Source organism: Andrographis paniculata, unplaced genomic scaffold (assembly GCF_009805555.1).
Source record: "Andrographis paniculata isolate CXL003 unplaced genomic scaffold, ASM980555v1 Contig57END, whole genome shotgun sequence".
Classification (NCBI taxonomy): Eukaryota; Viridiplantae; Streptophyta; class Magnoliopsida; order Lamiales; family Acanthaceae; genus Andrographis; species Andrographis paniculata.
The window spans coordinates 5,137,884-5,157,278 of record NW_026137592.1 but is presented as its reverse complement, the minus strand read 5'-3'; the positions used below and the strand labels follow the sequence as shown (position 1 = coordinate 5,157,278).

Sequence of the window (19,395 nt, the reverse complement as noted above, 5' to 3'; positions counted from 1 at the left end):
AATAATTATTTTTACTAATACACTTCTTAATTACTTATTAATTATACTTTACCTAAATTTCCGTGTCTACAGTAATACACCCATATTGCATGGGACGGAAGAAGTATTAAATAATTAAAGAAAAGTCCGAAATTAATGAAGTAGTCGTTTGAAGTGCTTTATTAGCCCTAAAACATAAACTAATTTTAATTTAATTTAATGAACTAATTATATACAGAATCTTAATAATAACAGATTAATTAATATAGAAAGAATCATCATCAGTGATCAAGCAAGCACCAGTAAATAACGGTGGTCCTCGCAGCACACGATTCCTACCCAACTACTTTATTTATTATTTTTATTAATAATAATAATAATGTACTAATAAAAAGGAAAGTAATCAAAAAAGGAGAGAGAGAAAATGCAGTGCAGTCAGCCATGGATCATTGTTGTCATGCTTTGCTTTTTCCCTTTGCTGCTATAACCATTACGGCTGCTACTTTTCTTCCCTCATTATTGCACCCTCTGGCCTGTGCCCCTTCCTCTCCCTAACTAACTCTCTCTCTCTCTCTCCCCTTCAATTCATCATCGTAGCAATCGCCAATCGCCTGTCTCTGCATTCTTCAATACGCTTGCTGCTCTGTTTCTGGCAAATCTTCAGTCTGACTTTCAAACTGCTTCAGGTTTGACTTGCTTCTTTGTAATCTCAATTAATGATTTCAATGGCGACGGTTTTTATCATTTTTTGTAATGTTGTATGCGTGTGTATCTGGTGGTGCGGATCAGGGTTTTTGTTTTTTGTTTTTGCGATCGGTTTGTGAGAGGTAGGATGATTTGGAACGTGTGGTTTTTTAGATCATCATTGCTGCCGGGTTCTTTAATCTCGGTTAGTGGAAACTTTTTGAAGATGTGTCCATAGTTGGATCATCATGTGACGTTTCTAGTCGTTAAATTGGTGCTTGATGTGAAATCTTTAACCGATCATTGGATGAGAGAATGTGTAGCTTTTTAATCGTGGGGTTGATTGAAGGTTAAACTATCAACAACTTTACAGTTATGTGATTTGTAATGATGAGGCACATATTTATGGTGAATTCGGTTATTTTGGGGATGGAATCTACTTGATCCCCTTTGTGTAATTCCTTGATACTTTTGATGCATTCGCTGCTTGATTTGTTACCTTTTTCTCGAGTTTGTTGAATTTCATAGGCTCTGCTACAAAAATTTCTGTTCATATGCACAAATGGAGAGTTCAGAATTCTTACAGACTAGTTTTTTAGGGCTGAAAATTTAGCTCTATTGTGATTGGTGATTGCTTTCTCTGCTGTGCAGGAGGTTAATATTGTCGTATAATTCTGGGGATTTAGGGGACCTGCAATAGCCTCTTGAATAATTGCAACTCGTGTTGAACATTGCGATAAAATATTCTAATTCATGAAGTTTCATACCGATGATCTATGAGTACGTTGCAGCTGTTTTGAGAGATTAGTTCTTGTTGTATGGGAAGCTTGTATGACATTCTTGACATTACGGAGAGCTTCATGGCCAGGAAAGCTGCCGCACACAAGAGACATGGCAGCGGTAAGGGTGTCCTTATCAATTTCTTATTTCAGTAGAGGGAATGACAGAACTGAGATATATTGATCCAAATTGTAAATTTGAAAGCTAATTGGTAATCAGGTTCTTCTGATGTACATGATTTTGGTTGACGTAGATGTTTCCTTGAAATGCTTTTGTGTTGAATATTCAGTTTGTTCGTTGATGTGCTATTTCCTTTTTGTCGTTTCAGCTGATCTTGTGTTTCCAAGAGTATCAATTTAATGTTGGCGGGCAAATTAGATAAATCCTCAATTCGATAAATGGCAAAAAGACAGTGACTTACATATGATTTTCTCGAAGCATTCTCAGTGCCTGGAATTAATATCTTTTTTTGTCTGATTCTGGTCAGGCCTGGAGGCTCCTCGTAATAGTTTGGAATTGCCGATGGAAAAGTGCTATGGCTTTTATGCTGCAAGAGATAACATACTGGTACAAACTGTTCCTTTATTTCCAATTTCTGATGTTATAACTATGCAAGCTTTGGCATGCTACCTTTGTGGGTGAATGATGTTTCCATTTCTGCTTATATCTGCTGTTATGGAGTATGATGGAATTTACAAAGCCTTGTACACTTTAGTTTCGTTCGAGTGAACCTGGTTCTCACATGAACTTAGATCCATGTAGCTTTTTGTTTCTTTCGTTCTCGTTGCTACGCATATGCCAGTTGTGTTTCTTATTGTTCAGCTGTTGGCTTCATCCGCAGTTGAAGCCCATACAAGTATGTTAGCTACAAATACGTGTTGATAATCGTCTTCATTTCTTTTGGTTTGCTATATCTATGTATTCAGTATGGTCATCACATTGCAAAGGAATCATCTGCCCCGGATCGTTATTCCATGGAGGTTCCTCTTAAGAAGTTAATCAGTGATGATCTTTCGAAAAGGCCAGATCCCCCACTAAATGCACCAAGTGTCGTGGCACGCCTTATGGGAGTTGATACATTGCCTGTTGATTCTAAATCCACGCAACGGCAGGTTTATGAGAAGACTGATAAAATCCCAACTAGGAAGTCGATGGATAAGCCTGAATCCAAGAAAGATTCGGTTGGTCACACCCGCTCTTTCACAGATTGGTCTCTTCAGTCTGATATTGATTCCTTTGGGCAGTACGATGACATGTATTATCCCAAGCAGTTCAGCAGCCGTACGAAGCCGAGCAAGCCTAAACGTAGAGAACATCCTCAGGAGGAGGAACTGCAGAAATTCAAGAAAGAGTTTGAGGCCTGGCAAGCTGCACGATTCAATGTATGTTCTAACGTGGGGAAATTTGCCTGTGATCCGGCTCAGTTCATCGCACAGGAGGACCTCAACAGAGAAAAGATGTTTCTCAACACCAGGAAAATCGCAAATGAGGAGAGGCCGTGGGAAAATTACGGAGAACTAAGTTCGGTTGAAATGCTTGCATTGGAGAGTTGCAAAAAGAAAGTCTTGTGTAATTCAGCCGAGTGGAAGGAATCTCTGCACGCAAGTAGAGCATCAAGACCCGAGTTTCTGGCCTCGCGTCTTGCAAGTTGTAATGAGAAATTCGATGTTGTATCTGCTCCAACCAAGATTGTGGTATTGAGGCCTGGACCGGACAGGATGCATATTAATGAGGATTCGTATAACAATACTCCTAGTGCTTCTGAAGATCGAGTTGATATTGAAGATTTTCTCAAGGAGGTGAAGGAAAGGCTGAAATCGGAGCTGCAAGGTAAAACATCAAAAAAGAGCACAACAGCTAGAGGAGGAGGGATCGAGACGCCTTACCGAGAAAAGCCATCAGAGCCAAAGAGAATAGCTCAGCGTATTGCACAGGAGGTGCGGGACAGTGTTTCGAGGGATCTTGAGTTGAATTTGCCTCGTTCTGAGTCGACAAGATCATATAGAAGTGAAAGCCACTTAAATGGATCAGATTCTCCTGAGTTCATTAACAGAGATACGAGGAGATACTTGGCGGAGAGGTTGAGGAATGTCCTTAAAGGAGAAACACACGGGGAAGCTCCAACAGTTGTCCGCAACAGGTCCAGATTATCAATGCCTGATCATGATAAGGGTGGAGCTGTTCAATCAAGGGTTGCCTGGTGTGACGGTAGCATAGGCTTTTCCGAAAGTTTTGCAACTGAATTAGAAAAGCAGAGCAGATCTTTCAGAGGGGAACCCGATGAGGCTGGAATGCAGCAAAGGGATCTGTCTCCCAGGAACCTAATCCGATCTTTGTCTGCGCCAGTATCAGGAACATCATTCGGGAAGCTCCTTCTGGAGGATCGACATGTCTTAACAGGGGCACATATCCGGAGGAAGCACGAAGTAATTGAGAAGATCTCAGTGAACATTAAGAAACCAAAAAAGGATAAATTCAACATAAAAGAAAAGGTTTCTAGCTTTAGATACAGTTTGACGCTCAGAGGGAGACTTTTCCGTAGGAGAGTTAAATCAGTCGACGGATTGGATCCAGATAGAAACTACCCCTTCAAAGATTTGGCGACCGGACCGACTGTGATGACGAGTTTCTGCGAAGCAAATGTGAGAACCTTTCTTATATATCTCTTGCTTCTTAAGAGAGGATTATATACTAAGAATTGTGAATTTCAATCTTCTAAATTTCCTCTTCATTGCAGGAGAACTCGACTGAAGTGCCGCCAAGCCCGGCATCAGTTTGCAGTAGCATTCACGAAGAATTCTGGAGGCCGACTGATTACTTGAGCCCGATATCATCGACAGGCGCAAATCATTTGGAGGATAGTGAGATGTCACATGTTTTCAGAGAAATAAACTCCAACTTGATCGGTGAGTTGAATTTTTCTTGTTTTAAGTATTTTGTCGGGCAGTCGAGTTGTTCTTTCATTTACAATCTTTTTGTGTCTTCTTGTGATAATTCAGAGCTAAGAAGGAAGTTGAATCAGTTCGAAAGTTCTGTTCAAGACGAAGCTGTTAGCGAACAGAAGCCTGCTGCTCCCAAAGAAGTAGTTGTCGAGGACGAAGTCGAAGCCTACATCAGAGATCTGCTCATAGCTTCTGGTTTGTACGGCGGCTCATTTATTCGATCAATGACAAAATGGGATCCGCTCGGTAAGCCTATTAGCGCAGAAGCCTTTGAAGAAGTCGAAGCAACATATGGACAAAGTGCGAAAACAGATGAATTCTGTAGTAGGAAAGATCACGAAGATAGAGGCGATCGCAAGATGATTCTTGATTTGCTAAACGAAGTGCTCCCGGCTACGCTTAGGGAACCCGTAAAGACTTCCAAATATCTGGAAAAGGTTATCGGAAGCGTTCATAAGCCCCCCTACGGAAGAATGCTGCTCTCCCGTGTATGGGATATCGCCCGAGAGTACATACACCCTCCCGCGGATCGATCTTGTTACACTCTCGATTACATGTTGGCCCGAGACTTAAAGTCGGAGCCGTGGTCCCAAGTTGTGGATGATGATGTGAGTGGTCTTGGTAGAGACATCGAATGCTGGATCATCGAAGATGTGATCGAAGAAATGGTCGAGGATATGCAAATGTAGCGAAGAACAAAGAAGATGTCCGAAAGAAAAGAGTGTTGTGTTGCGTAGAGTGTGTGTATAGAAGAAAATACTGTCTGTAGAAACTCAAAACAGTCTTTGTATTTATTGTATTTGTGAATTATGAGTGAGTGAGTGAGTGAGTGAAAAACAGAAGAAGAAATTTATGGTTTTTATTGAGTGATGATTCTATTAACACATTACTGATTGATTGATTACTTTCGATCTATGAATTAATATTCTTAATTTTTCAGTTAATTAAATAAAAGATTATTTATTGAATTGTGCTTGTTAATTGATGGCTTGGCTTAACTGTGGGGTGGGTATTTTGTAATATTGACAATTTTTTATTTTATTTTTGAAAATGGACAAACAAAAAGGTAATCCACAATTGGTATTATTTTTAAAAGGTAACTTGGTGACAAACTAACAACAATGCGTTGCCATTTCTGGTTTTTAATTAAAAGTTAATTACATAGAATAACCATTGTTACGGGGCTGAATGAAATTATTCTTTAACTGTTGGGAAAAACCGAGAAATAAATAAAAAGGGGAATTGGAATTCACTGTCAACTGGCCACACACACAGATAACCAACCATTATTGTTCCGTTCCCCTTCTCCTCCCCAACCCCACCGACTCTTCTCGATCCCTTCACAACTGGATTTTCTCGCCGCCGGGAGGGCCGTCGGAGGCGCCGTTTTCCGGATTCGTGATAGGTGTTATTTCCAGAGGAGTGCTGCTCAATTTTGCGTCCAGCACCACACGAATCTCCGGGACTGTATCGATAGAGACATCTCGGGATCTCGCTGAATCGATCGCCGCGCTGGTCATGTAGGATGATTGTAGAGTATTTTCGATCTGTGATTTGATTCATCGATCGGATCAGCCTGTCTCTGCGATTTGTTGTTCGGATTTGCGGAGAATGGCTGGGCAGAGCCCTAATATGGAGCAATTTGAGCTCTATTTTCAGAGAGCGGATGTGGATCGAGACGGTCGGATTAGCGGGAATGAGGCCGTGGCTTTTCTTCAGGCTTCGAATTTGCCCAGACCAGTTCTTGCCCAGGTCTTTTTTAACTATTTTCTCTATTTTATACATGTCGTTTCTTCTTCTTCGTGTCTTGGATTGATTTTGCGTGTAGCAAGGTATTCTACGTTTACGTATTGATAATTTATTTTTCTGTGAGTACTGAACCATTTGTTGTGAGTAGTGGCATCTTGAGATTTTTAAGTAGTAGGCATTCCATTTTCGTTTAGTGGGGTGAGATTTGAGGCATTTCTACATTACCCCGACTTTGAATCTGTATGAGTCTCATCCGTGGTTAGCTAAGCAATCCATTTGAAACATCATTGCTATTGTGATTCAGTTAAATACGTGGTTAATCTTTCATGAGTGAATGGGAGGTAAAGAATACATGTGATGATATTTACATCTTAATGGGAAATCAGAAACGTTTGGTTGTTTTCCTTTGGTGATGAAATTGTCGACTTGTATGGGATCAGATGATTTTTCAAAATTGGGTGGTGACAGGTTAAGCCGAGTACTAGAATCATGCTTCTATGTCAAGAAGGAGACACATTTGCATGTTCCTTGACTTGATTTACCTTTTCTCTGGTCTATGTCAGCATATATATATATATATTTAAAGCTCGATCTAGGTTTCTAGTAAATTACGTTGGTTAGTAGTTATTTTATTTTCTGGAGCAATGGGAGGATGTATGTATTTATGATAATAGCATACCAGAACTACTAGTAGATAGAACTTTTTTAAACCAGGAGGGTGAGACTTCCAGAGATACAGAAGATTTTCAGAATTCAATAAATATCCTTGTGAACTTTTTCATTGTAAGACAATGTGGATAAAATAAACTTCACTGATGTAGAGGGCAAGCTGTGGATTCATAATCTTGGTTTTAAAGAGAGTAGGTACTAGCTTTCATAATCCTGTTGCTAAAATGCGTACAACAGCCATACTGCAATGATTGCTGCTGCTCAACTGCTTTTTTAGTCACCATAAATATTAAACTGGTGTAATGTATGTTGCCTGCATATAATTAGTTCGTGACCCTGGCCACAAACTGATTGATGAAATCCTTGGTATCAAACTCACATATTTGATGTCCTGTGTTAAATAAATGTACATCCGAGGGTTTCTGCCTAGTATGTAAATCTCTGGAATAGAATGGGCCCGAAATAGTTTTCTTCTACAAGAACATAAATGGTAATGAAATTAAGACAAGAATATTAATTGCCTGAGTTCTTTAGAAGTTTCCTTTCTGAGTACAGATGTATGTTTTGTTTTTTTCCTGCAGATATGGACATATGCTGATCAAAATCGAGTTGGTTTCCTTGGTCGTCAAGAATTTTATAATGCTCTTAAACTTGTTACAGTAGCACAAAGTAAGCGAGATTTGACCCCAGAACTTGTTAAGGCTGCCTTATATGGATCAGCTTCAGCCAAAATCCCAGCTCCTCAGATAAATCTCGCAGCCTTACCAGGTCCTCCGTCAAATGTAAGGTCAGTTCCATCTACTGCTCAAATGGTTAGCCCTCATACATCCACTCAAGGTGTGGTTGTGGGTGCCATGCAAGGACCTTTGAATCACCAAAACCAAGCTCCAAGACCATCTCAACCTGCACCCCCTAGTACTGGGTTCCAGACTCAGCTTGGTGTTTCAACTCAAGGAGTGCACGTGCCAGGTTCTGTCCCACCATCAAATAGCCCTGATTCTTTCAATTTTCTTGGTGGGAGTACAAATGGCACCAGAGTTGGAATTTCTTCTCACGTGACCACCAGAAGCTCAAGTCCTGTAGTTCCGGCAGGCCTTGGTTCAATGTCCCCATCTAGTGCTCAGCCTAAAGGACCAGAAGTTACTGGGTCATTGCAAGCTGCTCCATCCAAGCCAAATGATACAACATTTGTGAAATCCCAGAGTGTTAAGGAAGACTTGAAGTCCCTTCCAACTGCGGGCAATGGCATTGCTTCAGACTCGGTATTTGGAGATGTGTTTTCAGTAGCAACACCTCAGCCACAGAAAAGTCCTGCGACATCTACCTATCCTGCAGGCAGCACATCTCCCTTTTCAGCTGGGAATTTGAGTTCTTTGAGAGATCAGCCTGCTGCTGGCAAGACAAGTGTTGTTTCTCAACCACCTACCACTCAGCAGCTCCAGTCAGCTGGGAAAACAAATCAGCATGCTTTGGGGCCAAAGTCCTCTACATTGCCTGCAGGTGGACAATCTCAGTCTCAATGGCCAAGGATGACTGAATCTGATATTAAGAAGTATAACAAGGTTTTTGTGCAAGTTGACACTGACCGAGATGGGAAAATAACAGGTGAACAGGCACGAAACCTGTTCTTGAGTTGGAGACTACCACGAGGTATTCCATGCTCCATTTAGGATTCTGTAATCCTTTTCATGCTTTTTTTTTTTTTTTTTTTTAAAAAAGTATTCTAACTATTACCACTTTTATTTTATTTTTTATTTTGTTCGTTGTGGGTACCTTTTACTTGGATGGATTGAGTTTAAGAGTAATAAACATTACACTTTGAGGTTACTCGTATGCTATCTGTAATGACTTTGGCTTAACAATAAAACCAATGAATTAATAGAATTTTTGTGTAATCTTTTCATGACTCTGCTTTTCTTTATATTGAGAAAGAGGATATTGAAATGAGAAGATGACAATCGGTGTGCTCAACGTTGTTAATTCACTTGATGTTTGCTAAGCTTTTTCAAGATAAATCTATTGTCCTCTTTATTCAGTAATCATTGTCAAAATATAACGTATGGTGCCTCAAGCTCAGAGAATGTCTATGGATGGAATTTATTGACAGCAGTTCTATGCCATTCCCGGCTGTTTTATGGCATTCAGAAACTTCCTGTGCTCCTGATTGCATTTTCGTTGCATTTGTTTTATTAGAGGTCTTGAAGAAGGTATGGGACTTATCTGATCAAGATAATGACAGTATGTTATCTTTGAGGGAATTTTGCATCGCTCTCTATTTGATGGAGAGGTATAGAGAAGGGCGTCCTCTTCCAGCAACTCTCCCATCTTCTGTTATATTTGATGAAACATCATTCCCTGCCTCCACTCAACTTGCTTCCGCACATGGCAATGTGTCATGGAGACCTACTACAGGTCCATATTTGTTGTCTCAACTTACTATCTTTGTGTCATTTCAAATTGCAGCCATTTTCAATATATCTGTCTTTCTATAGGTTTCCAACAAACCCAAGGGACTTCAAATATACGACCTATCACTTCTGCTGTTGGAGGCAAGCCACCACGACCAGTTCCTGTCCCTGTTCCCCAGCCTGATGAGCCCATCCAGCAAAGTGCCAAAGTTCCAGTGTTGGAGAAACATCTTTTGGACCAGCTTAGCACAGAAGAGCAAGATTTACTGAACAAAAAACTAGAAGAGGCAAAGGATGCAGAGAAAAAGGTGATTCCCCTTTTTGCCACTTGTTCATGTCTTCTCTCTTGTTTTGTCTGTTGTAGCTCAGTCACTTATGGATATATTTTCTCACACTGTAGACATTTAGGAACTCATATAGAATATTTAAATTATATGGTAAGGTTGTGCAACTGCAATTGATTACATCTCAACATTTTTTTCTGGAGTTATTGTTTGCTTGTCTGGCTGTGATTTACTTTTAGCTACATACTTAATTGAAATATTTTCCAAGTCAAGCTTCAACCTTGCTACTTCAAGAATTGGAAAATAACATACGTACAAAAGGACAAACGGGCTACCAAACAGAGAATATGATTCTTCTTGTGAAGACTAATCTGTAGATGTTGGTCTCTTTATCTTTATCTGCAGCTATTGTTAAAACCTATCATTCTAACACTTTCTTCTATACATGACCAGAACATCCATTGAAGTTCTATAATATGTTGATTGAACATTGATGGCATTGTGATATTTCGCTTGAATTTCTACTTTATACCGGCTTGTATATTTTTCTGAATATCAACTTCCTATCAGAGTGCACATGCTTGAACGTGTGCTCAATGTTCTTGCAGTGCCCAAATCATATAGTAATGCTGTTTTGTTTTGATATAAAAGTTAGTAGACCACTTCACTCGGTTTATCATAAATATGGTGTATTTGATAATCCATCAAGCAGTTGGTTTGGGAGTTCTAAAGTTTCTTGCATTTGATTTAACTCAAATTTGTACCTTCTGGAATTCCATTGAGGATTTTTTTTTTTTTTTTTGTTAAAGTTACTGAAAACCACAAGTTTGTGAAAATTTGACTTGTTATGAATCACTGGTTAGTTAAATGGCAGGGGTAGGGGTGTCTCTGCGATTTATGTGATTCCTTTCGTCTCAGTCGGAAGCAATAAAGTGTCACCGGGGAATGTATACAAATCATTATTGTTATTATAATGGCCGAATTATCATTGCCCCCTTCTTTCTTCTATTTTAATTCGACTAATTTTAGAAATAATGAACCTGATAAACATGTTTATATGTAGGCATTTAATTTTGTAAGTTATAAATATGTAAATGTTATGATTATATACAATTCAAGTTTTTTCCAAGACTATAGGATGATGATTGGTTTTGGCGCATGTGTATTCTAATTGTATTTGAAATGAAAAGTAAGTAATGATTGGGTTATGGCCGAATTTTGACTGTGCATAAATATAAAAGAGAGAAGTATATCTAAGAAGCTGTATTTTGTTCGCATTGGAAGGGTATAACATAATTTAAAGGTCCTTTAATTTGGTGTTGTCCTTGGTAAGTTCACATTTCCCTTTGAGTTCCGTTTAGGCCTCTAGGGCAACGCTAGCTTAAACCAAGGGGCAGGGAAATTCAGATTATTTCTTTCATCTAAGGAATTGATATATATTTTGTGCTTATCTTTTTCTTTGTAGGTGGCAGATCTTGAAAAGGAGATTTCAGAAGCTAGACAGAAAATTCAATTCTACCATGCCAAGATGCAAGAACTTGTGAGTTTATTGTTTACTAAAATGTGACTATGAAGTGTGTTGTGAATTGAATTCCTGTGTGGATCTTTCATTTATTGGATGAGGCACATGTTACTCTGCATAGAAAATCTATAGATGTAACTCTTGCATGTTCCAGTTGGTATGTCTTCATCCTCAAGTATTCTGTCAATTGAGGACAGCTTTTCATATTATGTCTTCTAATTTGAAAAAGTGTAATTAATGTCATATTGGCAGTTTGTTCTCAGTTCACTTTCTCATATTTTGCTGTCACAAATAAAAGCTTCTCAAATGCATTCCTAATTCAAACATTCCATCCCAGATACTATACAAAAGCCGATGTGATAATCGACTGAATGAGATATCTGAAAGAGTTGTAGCAGACAAAAGGGAGGTAAGCTCTTGAAGATGATTCTACTTATGTCAGTGTTAATCCATCTTTTGACTCCCTTGGCTTTTTTTTCAGGTTGATTCATTTGCAAAGAAATATGAAGAGAAATACAAGCGGACTGGAGATGTAGCATCCAAGTTAACACTTGAAGAGGCCACATTTCGTGATATTCAGGTATTTTATCATAGGTATTTTATCATTTTCTTTCTAGGTGGAAGTGCAGACCATGGTGTTCTGATTGAGATTTGTAACCATAGATGTGTTCTTGCATGTAAAATTTATTGAAGCTTGATTCTTAAATCATTTTGGTTGTAGGAGAAAAAAATGGAACTGTATAGAACAATTGTTAAATTGGACCAAGAGAATGCTGATGGTGTTAAGGTATGTCTTATTTCCATCTGATTTAGACATTGAGTTATGTATTACCTCCTAGTGATTATTGGAGGTCCGAGAGAAACTTCCATGAAACATTTGGTGTCCACCAGGATCAGGCTAATCAAATCCAGTCAGATCTTGATGAACTGGTGAAAACCTTGAATGAACGGTGCAAAACTTATGGATTACGGGGGAAACCAACTACTCTTGTTGAGCTTCCATTTGGTATATTTCATTTTATAGCATGTGCCCATGCCTTATATTTTATTTATTTATTTTTTTCGTACATATTCTGCAGCATTTAAGTGCTGAACCATGGATATCTTTTATTTTTTAAGTGTGCCAGGTTAATGGTTGGAATTGTCGTTAAGATTTAATTTACTTGGTATTTATTTATGATGTAATATATATATATAACTAAAATAAATTTAAAATATGTAATTAAGTGTGTTAAATGTTATATTTCAATAAAATATATTTAATATGGATATCATTTATATAAATAAAATTTTATGTAATACAAAACATAAAAGATACATTATTACATTCTTAGTATAAGTTAATTCTATAGAAAGACGAGAAAGTTGGAATGTATATAAAAATATATTTGTTTATTGAGGAGATAGATAGAAATGAAAGATTAGGTCCTAGCAAATGAAATTGTTGGGAAAAAATTCAGGAGCATATTGCGGGAAGTAAACAGGAGGCAAACCAAACACACGTGTACTTGTTAATGAATCTTTATCTTTGAGCCGATGAAATATCTGTTTTCTACTGTATTGATTTCTTCTTTGTGCAACTTGCTCTGCATCTGTTCTCACTTCCTGACTCATGTAGAATTGTGTTTATGTATCTCGCATATATTTTTACGTTAAACTCTGTTTACCTTGAGGAGATAATGATGCTTGGTTCGTAAAATTATTGTTTAAAGAAAACAGTACTTGTTTTCTTAGATTAGTTGTGATGATAGGGTTAAATCTTAGCTTTTATAATCAGCAATTAATAATATATGCTAACATTTCATTTGACTTCACTGTTCTGTGCTATGAGATGCATAGTATAGTTGGATATCTGTATATTTATGACACAACCAGATTTTCTTTAAGTGGTTACTTGTTCACTGTGTTCAAGGGATAATTATCTTATATAAAAGCTCTGTGGCTTTTATATAAGGAAATGAACTAATGCTTATACAAAATTATTGAGATGGCAGAGCTCATCATTCTTCATGAGTATTTTTTTTTTTTTTTTATCAATAACCATTTAATGATTATCCTCTTCTCAAAATCTCCAGGTTGGCAACCTGGCATTGCAGCAGCAGCTGCTGATTGGGATGAAACTTGGGATAAGTTGGAAGAGGAAGGTAGTCTAAAAACTACAGCTATTGATTTCAATAATATATATACATCATTTCAGAGAAATCTCCCTATGTGCGCTAATTCCTACTTGAACTGTAATTAATTTCAGGATTCACCTTTGTTAAAGAACTTACCCTGGAAGTGCAAAATGTTGTTGCTCCTCCAAAGCCCAAGTCGGGTGTAATTAGAGAAAAATTGCCTTCATTGGATAACAGGGATACTGTCAAAAAACCTTCTAATGCTGATGACGAGACAGGCATTCCAAATTCTGAGACAGAAGCTGAGATTGAGAAACCAAATGCCCACAACATGGAGCAGACATCAAGAACTCCCCCAGACAGTCCTGCAGGCAGTAATGCTGTTGTGAGTCCATCTAAGGCAGTATATGACCTGCGAAAATCAGATAACTTCAGTTTGAATGGTTCGCCTCGGGCGTTCACATTTGACACCCAGAGGTAATTACTATTTTAAGTGCTCTTATTTTGTCTGACCTGTTCTATTTTGTTTGCAATAGTGTTTGGCGCCCAGAGGTAATGGTATTTGTTGGTATTTACCTTCTCTGACCGGTTTTTGATGTTCTAATATTCTACCAAAGTAAATATCACAACTCCCATTTGCATGACTACTCAATCTTCTAAAGAAATTGATATCTAACTGCAGTGAATATGGTGGTGAATCTGTACTTTCTATGGATAGAGGTTTCGATGACCCAACTTGGGGTTCCTTTGATATACATTATGACTCTGATGCAGCCTGGGATTCCAACCCATCCAACTCAAAGGTATGCGGCAACTCTTAATTTCCAGTATTTCGTCCAGATGTTGTTTGTTTAAATTCCTGCCTCATGTTTTTTTTTTGTCACTTTGCCTTGTAAACCAGGAATCTGAGGTTGACAAACATGGCGAAGGCTTTATATTTAGTGGTGATGACTGGGGTCTAAACCCGATAAGAATTGGACCCAAAAGCACGGACACCACCCTTCCTAAGCAGGGCCCATTTTTTGATTCAGTCCCAAGCACCCCCATGTCCTATGCCGGAAACTCTCCTCATGCAGACAACCTCTTTGCAAGGAGTGGTCCATTTGGATTTGCAGACTCCGTCCCAAGTACCCCTATGTACAACTCAACTCCCTCTTCGAGAAGGGTTGGTGGAGATTCTGAGGAGCATAGTGCATATGACAGCTTTTCAAGATTTGATTCCTTCAACATGCACGATAGTGGCCCTTTTAGTTCGCGTGATTCTTTAGGAAGATTCGACTCCTTCAACATGAATGACAGCGGGCCTGTGGCTTCACGCGAGACATTCTCAAGATTTGACTCCATAAGAAGCTCTAGAGATTCCGACTATGATCAGGGATACTTTGCTCCAAGGGATTCCCTCACCAGGTTTGACTCCTTCCGTAGCACGGCGGACTCTGATTATAATTTTGGACAATTTCCTCCAGGCCCGACATTGTCTAGATTTGATTCCATGCGGAGCACCAAAGAGTCCGATTTCAGCCACAGCTTCTCATCATTTGATGATACAGCGGCAGATCCTTTTGGTTCAAGTGGGCCGTTTAAGTCGTCTTCTTCGTTTTATGATGCTCAAACTCCGCGGAAAGATGATACAAGTGACCTGTTCGGATCAAGTGACCCATTCAAGACGACGACATCTACATCATCATCCTTCAAAGCTGAAACTCCACAGAGGAGTGATTATGATAGCTGGAGAGCTTTCTAATGTTTTTGTGTGTTTCATTGTTCTGTGTTTGTTTGGGAGTGCTGGTTCCAACTCTTTCCATTTGAAGGAATCTTTGCCGTCTGTGTGGGGTTTGCTCTCTCTCTCTCTCTCTCTCTATATATATATATATATCTAGTTGAGGCAATTTGGTTCTTAATTTGATTGGATACAGAATGTGAGATTATCAATTTTTGCTGTATTTTTATGTGATCTTGACCTTATTATTCTAAAACAGACACAGTCAGTCTTATGTTCATATTAAATATGTGTTGTAATTTTTTATTTTTATTTTTTGAATACCAAACGATTAGATTTGATAGGGAGGGAAGGAGAGAGAGAGGTAGTGTGCCGCCAGTTTTTTCCTTGGGGACAAAATTAATTATCATCGAGGTACGAGTTTTACATTAAAAAGGGAAGCTGATGGTGGGAATTAATTTGTCCACTTTACTTTGATGAGACTTGTCAGGAAGACCGGTCACAACTCTCTGAGGGCCCGAGAGCCGGGGTGAAATAAAATTTAAACACCCCATATATATATATATAATATTTTTATCTATAATAAAATATCAGTAATAAAAATAATTTATTTAGTATTATTTTATGAAAACAATATCAATAATAATAATAATAATTTTATCTATAATAGAATATAAATAATTAAATAAAATATATATTTTTAAAGCAAAAAAAAAAAAATAAAAATAAAAAAAATTAAAGATTCCTAAATATTTTAAATCATATACTTTTTTTTTTAATCTATAATAGAATATAAATAATTAAATAAAATATATATTTCTAATATTTTTATATAAAATATCAATAATAGTATTAATATTAATTTTGTCTAAATAATTTTACAACAAAAATTATGGGCCTCTAAATATGTATAAATGATATATTTTATTATCTATGATAAAATCTAAATGATTAAATGAAATAATTTTTCTAGCATTTTTATATGCAAAATATCAATAATAGTATTAATATTCATTTTGTCTAAATAATTTTACAATAAAAATTAGAACCCCTAAATATGTATGAATGATATACTCAGTCCGTTCCAAAATATCAATAATAATATTAATATTCATTTTGTGTTGTTTTTAATGCACAAGAAAATAATTTAAAGATATAGTATATGTAACACGTAACTAACAAAAACACATTCTTGTATATTTTTATTAAAATCAAATAATTTGTATATAGAAATTTTATATATAACATAAATACATCATGGACACCTATTCAGATTAGGCCCTGGGCGGACGCCTTTCGCCCGGGTCCGCCCTGAAACTTGTTAACAAGTGAATTTTAATTAATAATACTAATATTTTGGCTGATTTATTTATGACGTTGGTTGTGTATTAATTGAAATATTAATATTAATTGAAAGACGGTTGGTATCCTCCTGACCTTATGTAAATTTTAGGACCATCCTGAACTCATCGTATCCGTCGATCAAAATTCATCTTGATCCAATGGTTTTTACTCAGTGAGGGTACTTTTGGAATTTTGAAAAGATGTAATTAAATGTCAATTAATTAAGAAAAAATTAAATATGTTAACTAATTACGTTATAAATGGAAACATTAACTTACATAAATTAGAAATATATGCAATTAAGTTCTTTCCAAATAAAAAAACATTCGAAAAACATAATGATGTATATATTTCACACATGCTGTCATAGTATCACTAGCATGATATCTAAGGTAAAATAGATATAATATATACTATCTTATTTTGATGTTTACAAATTCGTAATATGATGCAATATTTTTAACAAGTGAAATATTCATTATATTGAGTAAGTTTGACTTCTGATTTTTAAAAATTCCAAACCTACTCACGAATCAAATTTAACCTCAATCAACCGAATTATTTTTGGAAATTATCATCATAATCTAGCATTAATATTTTTATGTATTAATTTCAGAATATTCCTTAATTAAAAGTTTTTCCATAATTAACAATATACAATTATTTAGTAAATAACCCCCCATTCTCCAAAAATTTACCTAGCTCTAACCCTCATGCGAATCACTTCCGTCACGAATCTCCCAGCCACGCCGCCGCCGTCTTCCCCTCCTACCGTCAACCACACACCATCGTTGTTGTTCATCTTCCATCGTCCACCAAAATAACCCGAGCCCTAATCTCATCGGATCGGAAACCCTTATTCGCGATTTTCAACCACCCTGTCGTAGTCGTTTCAGTCCCGATTTTATTCTATATGATTATCCGATGTTAAAATAATGGATAAAATAATTGTATTTGGTTTGATTTAATGGGCGTATCAACTCTCCAGTTTGTTTGGATATTATCTCATGTAAGTGAAAATAAGATAAAATTATAAATGTCAACACTTCTAAATTTTAATATGATGTGGTGCCTGTTACCCAATATAATAAAATCAATTTAGATTTTGATTTCTGAAACCACCGATTAATCGTGATTTTAAATTTTTAGGTAATAGTTTACGGATAAAAATTGTAATGATGTATAGTACTATCAAGTATGATGTCATCATATTACTAATATTATGTTTTACAAGAAACTAGACTCAAGGTATAATTTATTCAGTGATGTTCAATAAATCGCAATATGATGCAATCTTTTCTACATGTGAAATATTCATTTTTTAAGTAAGTTGACTTTTTTGCTTCCTAATATACATTTGTGCATCAAATATAAATAAATTAATGGAATTATTTTGAAAATTATTAATCACACTATTTCGTGAAATATGGCATTTATTTTTCAGACAATATTTACGTAATATTTATTCTCACACACAATAAATATTATTTACGATACTTGTTTCAGTTTACTAGAAGATGGTACACTTTGGTCAAAATAACATTATTTACGATACTTGTTAAAATATATTTCGAAGCAATATATTATATTTATGGTAGTTATCTTATTTAAAAGATTCGTAGGATTCTTGTCTTATTTAGACGATTTGTATATCACTATAAATATGTACATATTCTTATGATGAAATAGAGAATTCCCGTTTCATATTCTAACAATACTTTTTTGTAACTACTGCCATTTAATATTGTTTTTTTTTGAATTTAAATTGAATAATTAAAAAATAAACAAAATAAAATTGAAAATTAAAAATTAAAATTTTTTAAAAATGATTAAAACGCTTTCACCCTTTCAAAAAAAAAAAAATAAAATAAAAAAAATGAGGACTTGTGTTTTTTACAACAAGTATAAGCTCCTTCCTTAAGAATTTAGGGCACATCATTCCCCCTTAATCGAGCGATCGTGTTCTCTTTCTCCTTGCGCCGACACAACCATCACCGTAAAACTGGTGCGATCAAGCATCTACTGCAACGCCGGCGTCCAGGTAAGGTTTTTAAATTTTCCCTAGTATGATTCGGTGTCGATCCATGGTTCTTCGTCTCTTCGTTTGAACGGGGAAATCGATTTGGGCAATATTAATATTCAATTTCTTCCTCAGGTTGATACGGAGCATCCGCCTTTGGGAGTAGCATCGGGTACTACAGTACAATTATTTCTTCATTGTTAAGGTTTGTATGTGGGGCAAGCTATTGAGCCAAATTTCATAATTTCTTATTGGGTAAACATCGTTCCTTCATGATATCTTGTGAAACCCTCAGATTTCAAAACTGCTTAAAGCGATTTGAACTATATCTAATTAGTACGAGTGTTCATATTTGAAATCTACACAACGGGCTGCCCCCTAATTTCCAATTTATTTATTTATTTTTTCTAAACTTTAGTTGGGACTATTATTAAAATTATTCTTTCTAATGGTTTTATCAATTTGTCTTATACAAGAACTGTAGACGATACTATGAGATTAAGAAAATTTTTGCAATATTTTTCTTTACATAGGTTATTCTACATTTGTGTAAGTATAGTATACAGTGTAAGAATGATTGAATCATTGGCTTTTACTTGAGAGATGCTCAATTGAAGAAATATGTAGCATATGAAATTGATGTGAAGATTCATAACAACTATCAGAAAAGTATTGAATTGTCTCAGAAAAATTGTCTCGAAATCTATATAGTTACGAGACAATTAATTAAATAATCTTGGAAATTGTCTCGAAATTTTTTCCGTGGTCGTTTGATCGTGACAATTTGGAAAGTCATGGAATAACGAGACAAATAGTCTCATGAGGTTATTTGAGAGAATTTTGTGACAATATATTGTCTCGAAAATACTCGCGAACTTCGTTACTATATTTTGTCTCAAACGGCCGTGATAATTTCTAAAACTATATTTTGTCTCAAATATTTGTGATAACTTTTGGAACTATTTTTTGTCTTGAATTTTTTAGAGTATATTTCGTCTCGAATGACCGTGATAATTTTTTAGACTTTATTTTATCTTAAATGTTTGTGATAATTTTCGAGACTACATGTTGTCCAAAGCTATAATTTGTATCGAACAATCGTGACAATATATGAATAAATATACTATATTATATCTCAAAATAATTATAGCAATATCCGAGATTATACTTGCACAAT

At 36.2% G+C, this 19,395-nt stretch overlaps 2 protein-coding genes across 2 annotated transcripts; both read left to right on the top strand.

The window, feature by feature from the left end:
- The first annotated feature begins 411 nt into the window (after positions 1 to 411).
- On the top strand, positions 412 to 5,300 carry LOC127257370 (uncharacterized). The gene is made up of 6 exons (XM_051283756.1): positions 412 to 665; positions 1,315 to 1,563; positions 1,931 to 2,010; positions 2,370 to 4,085; positions 4,181 to 4,349; positions 4,443 to 5,300. The coding sequence occupies exons 2-6, from the start codon at positions 1,482 to 1,484 to the stop codon at positions 5,072 to 5,074; spliced, it is 2,679 nt and encodes an 892-aa protein (XP_051139713.1). The 5' UTR covers positions 412 to 665; positions 1,315 to 1,481; the 3' UTR covers positions 5,075 to 5,300.
- A 326-nt stretch (positions 5,301 to 5,626) lies between these two features.
- Positions 5,627 to 15,141, top strand: LOC127257012 (uncharacterized). Its single transcript, XM_051283269.1, has 13 exons — positions 5,627 to 6,137; positions 7,385 to 8,453; positions 8,997 to 9,215; positions 9,296 to 9,519; positions 10,961 to 11,035; positions 11,355 to 11,426; positions 11,499 to 11,597; positions 11,739 to 11,804; positions 11,909 to 12,023; positions 13,093 to 13,161; positions 13,266 to 13,611; positions 13,817 to 13,937; positions 14,036 to 15,141. The coding sequence occupies exons 1-13, from the start codon at positions 5,997 to 5,999 to the stop codon at positions 14,876 to 14,878; spliced, it is 3,459 nt and encodes a 1,152-aa protein (XP_051139226.1). The 5' UTR covers positions 5,627 to 5,996; the 3' UTR covers positions 14,879 to 15,141.
- The last annotated feature ends 4,254 nt before the right edge of the window (positions 15,142 to 19,395 follow it).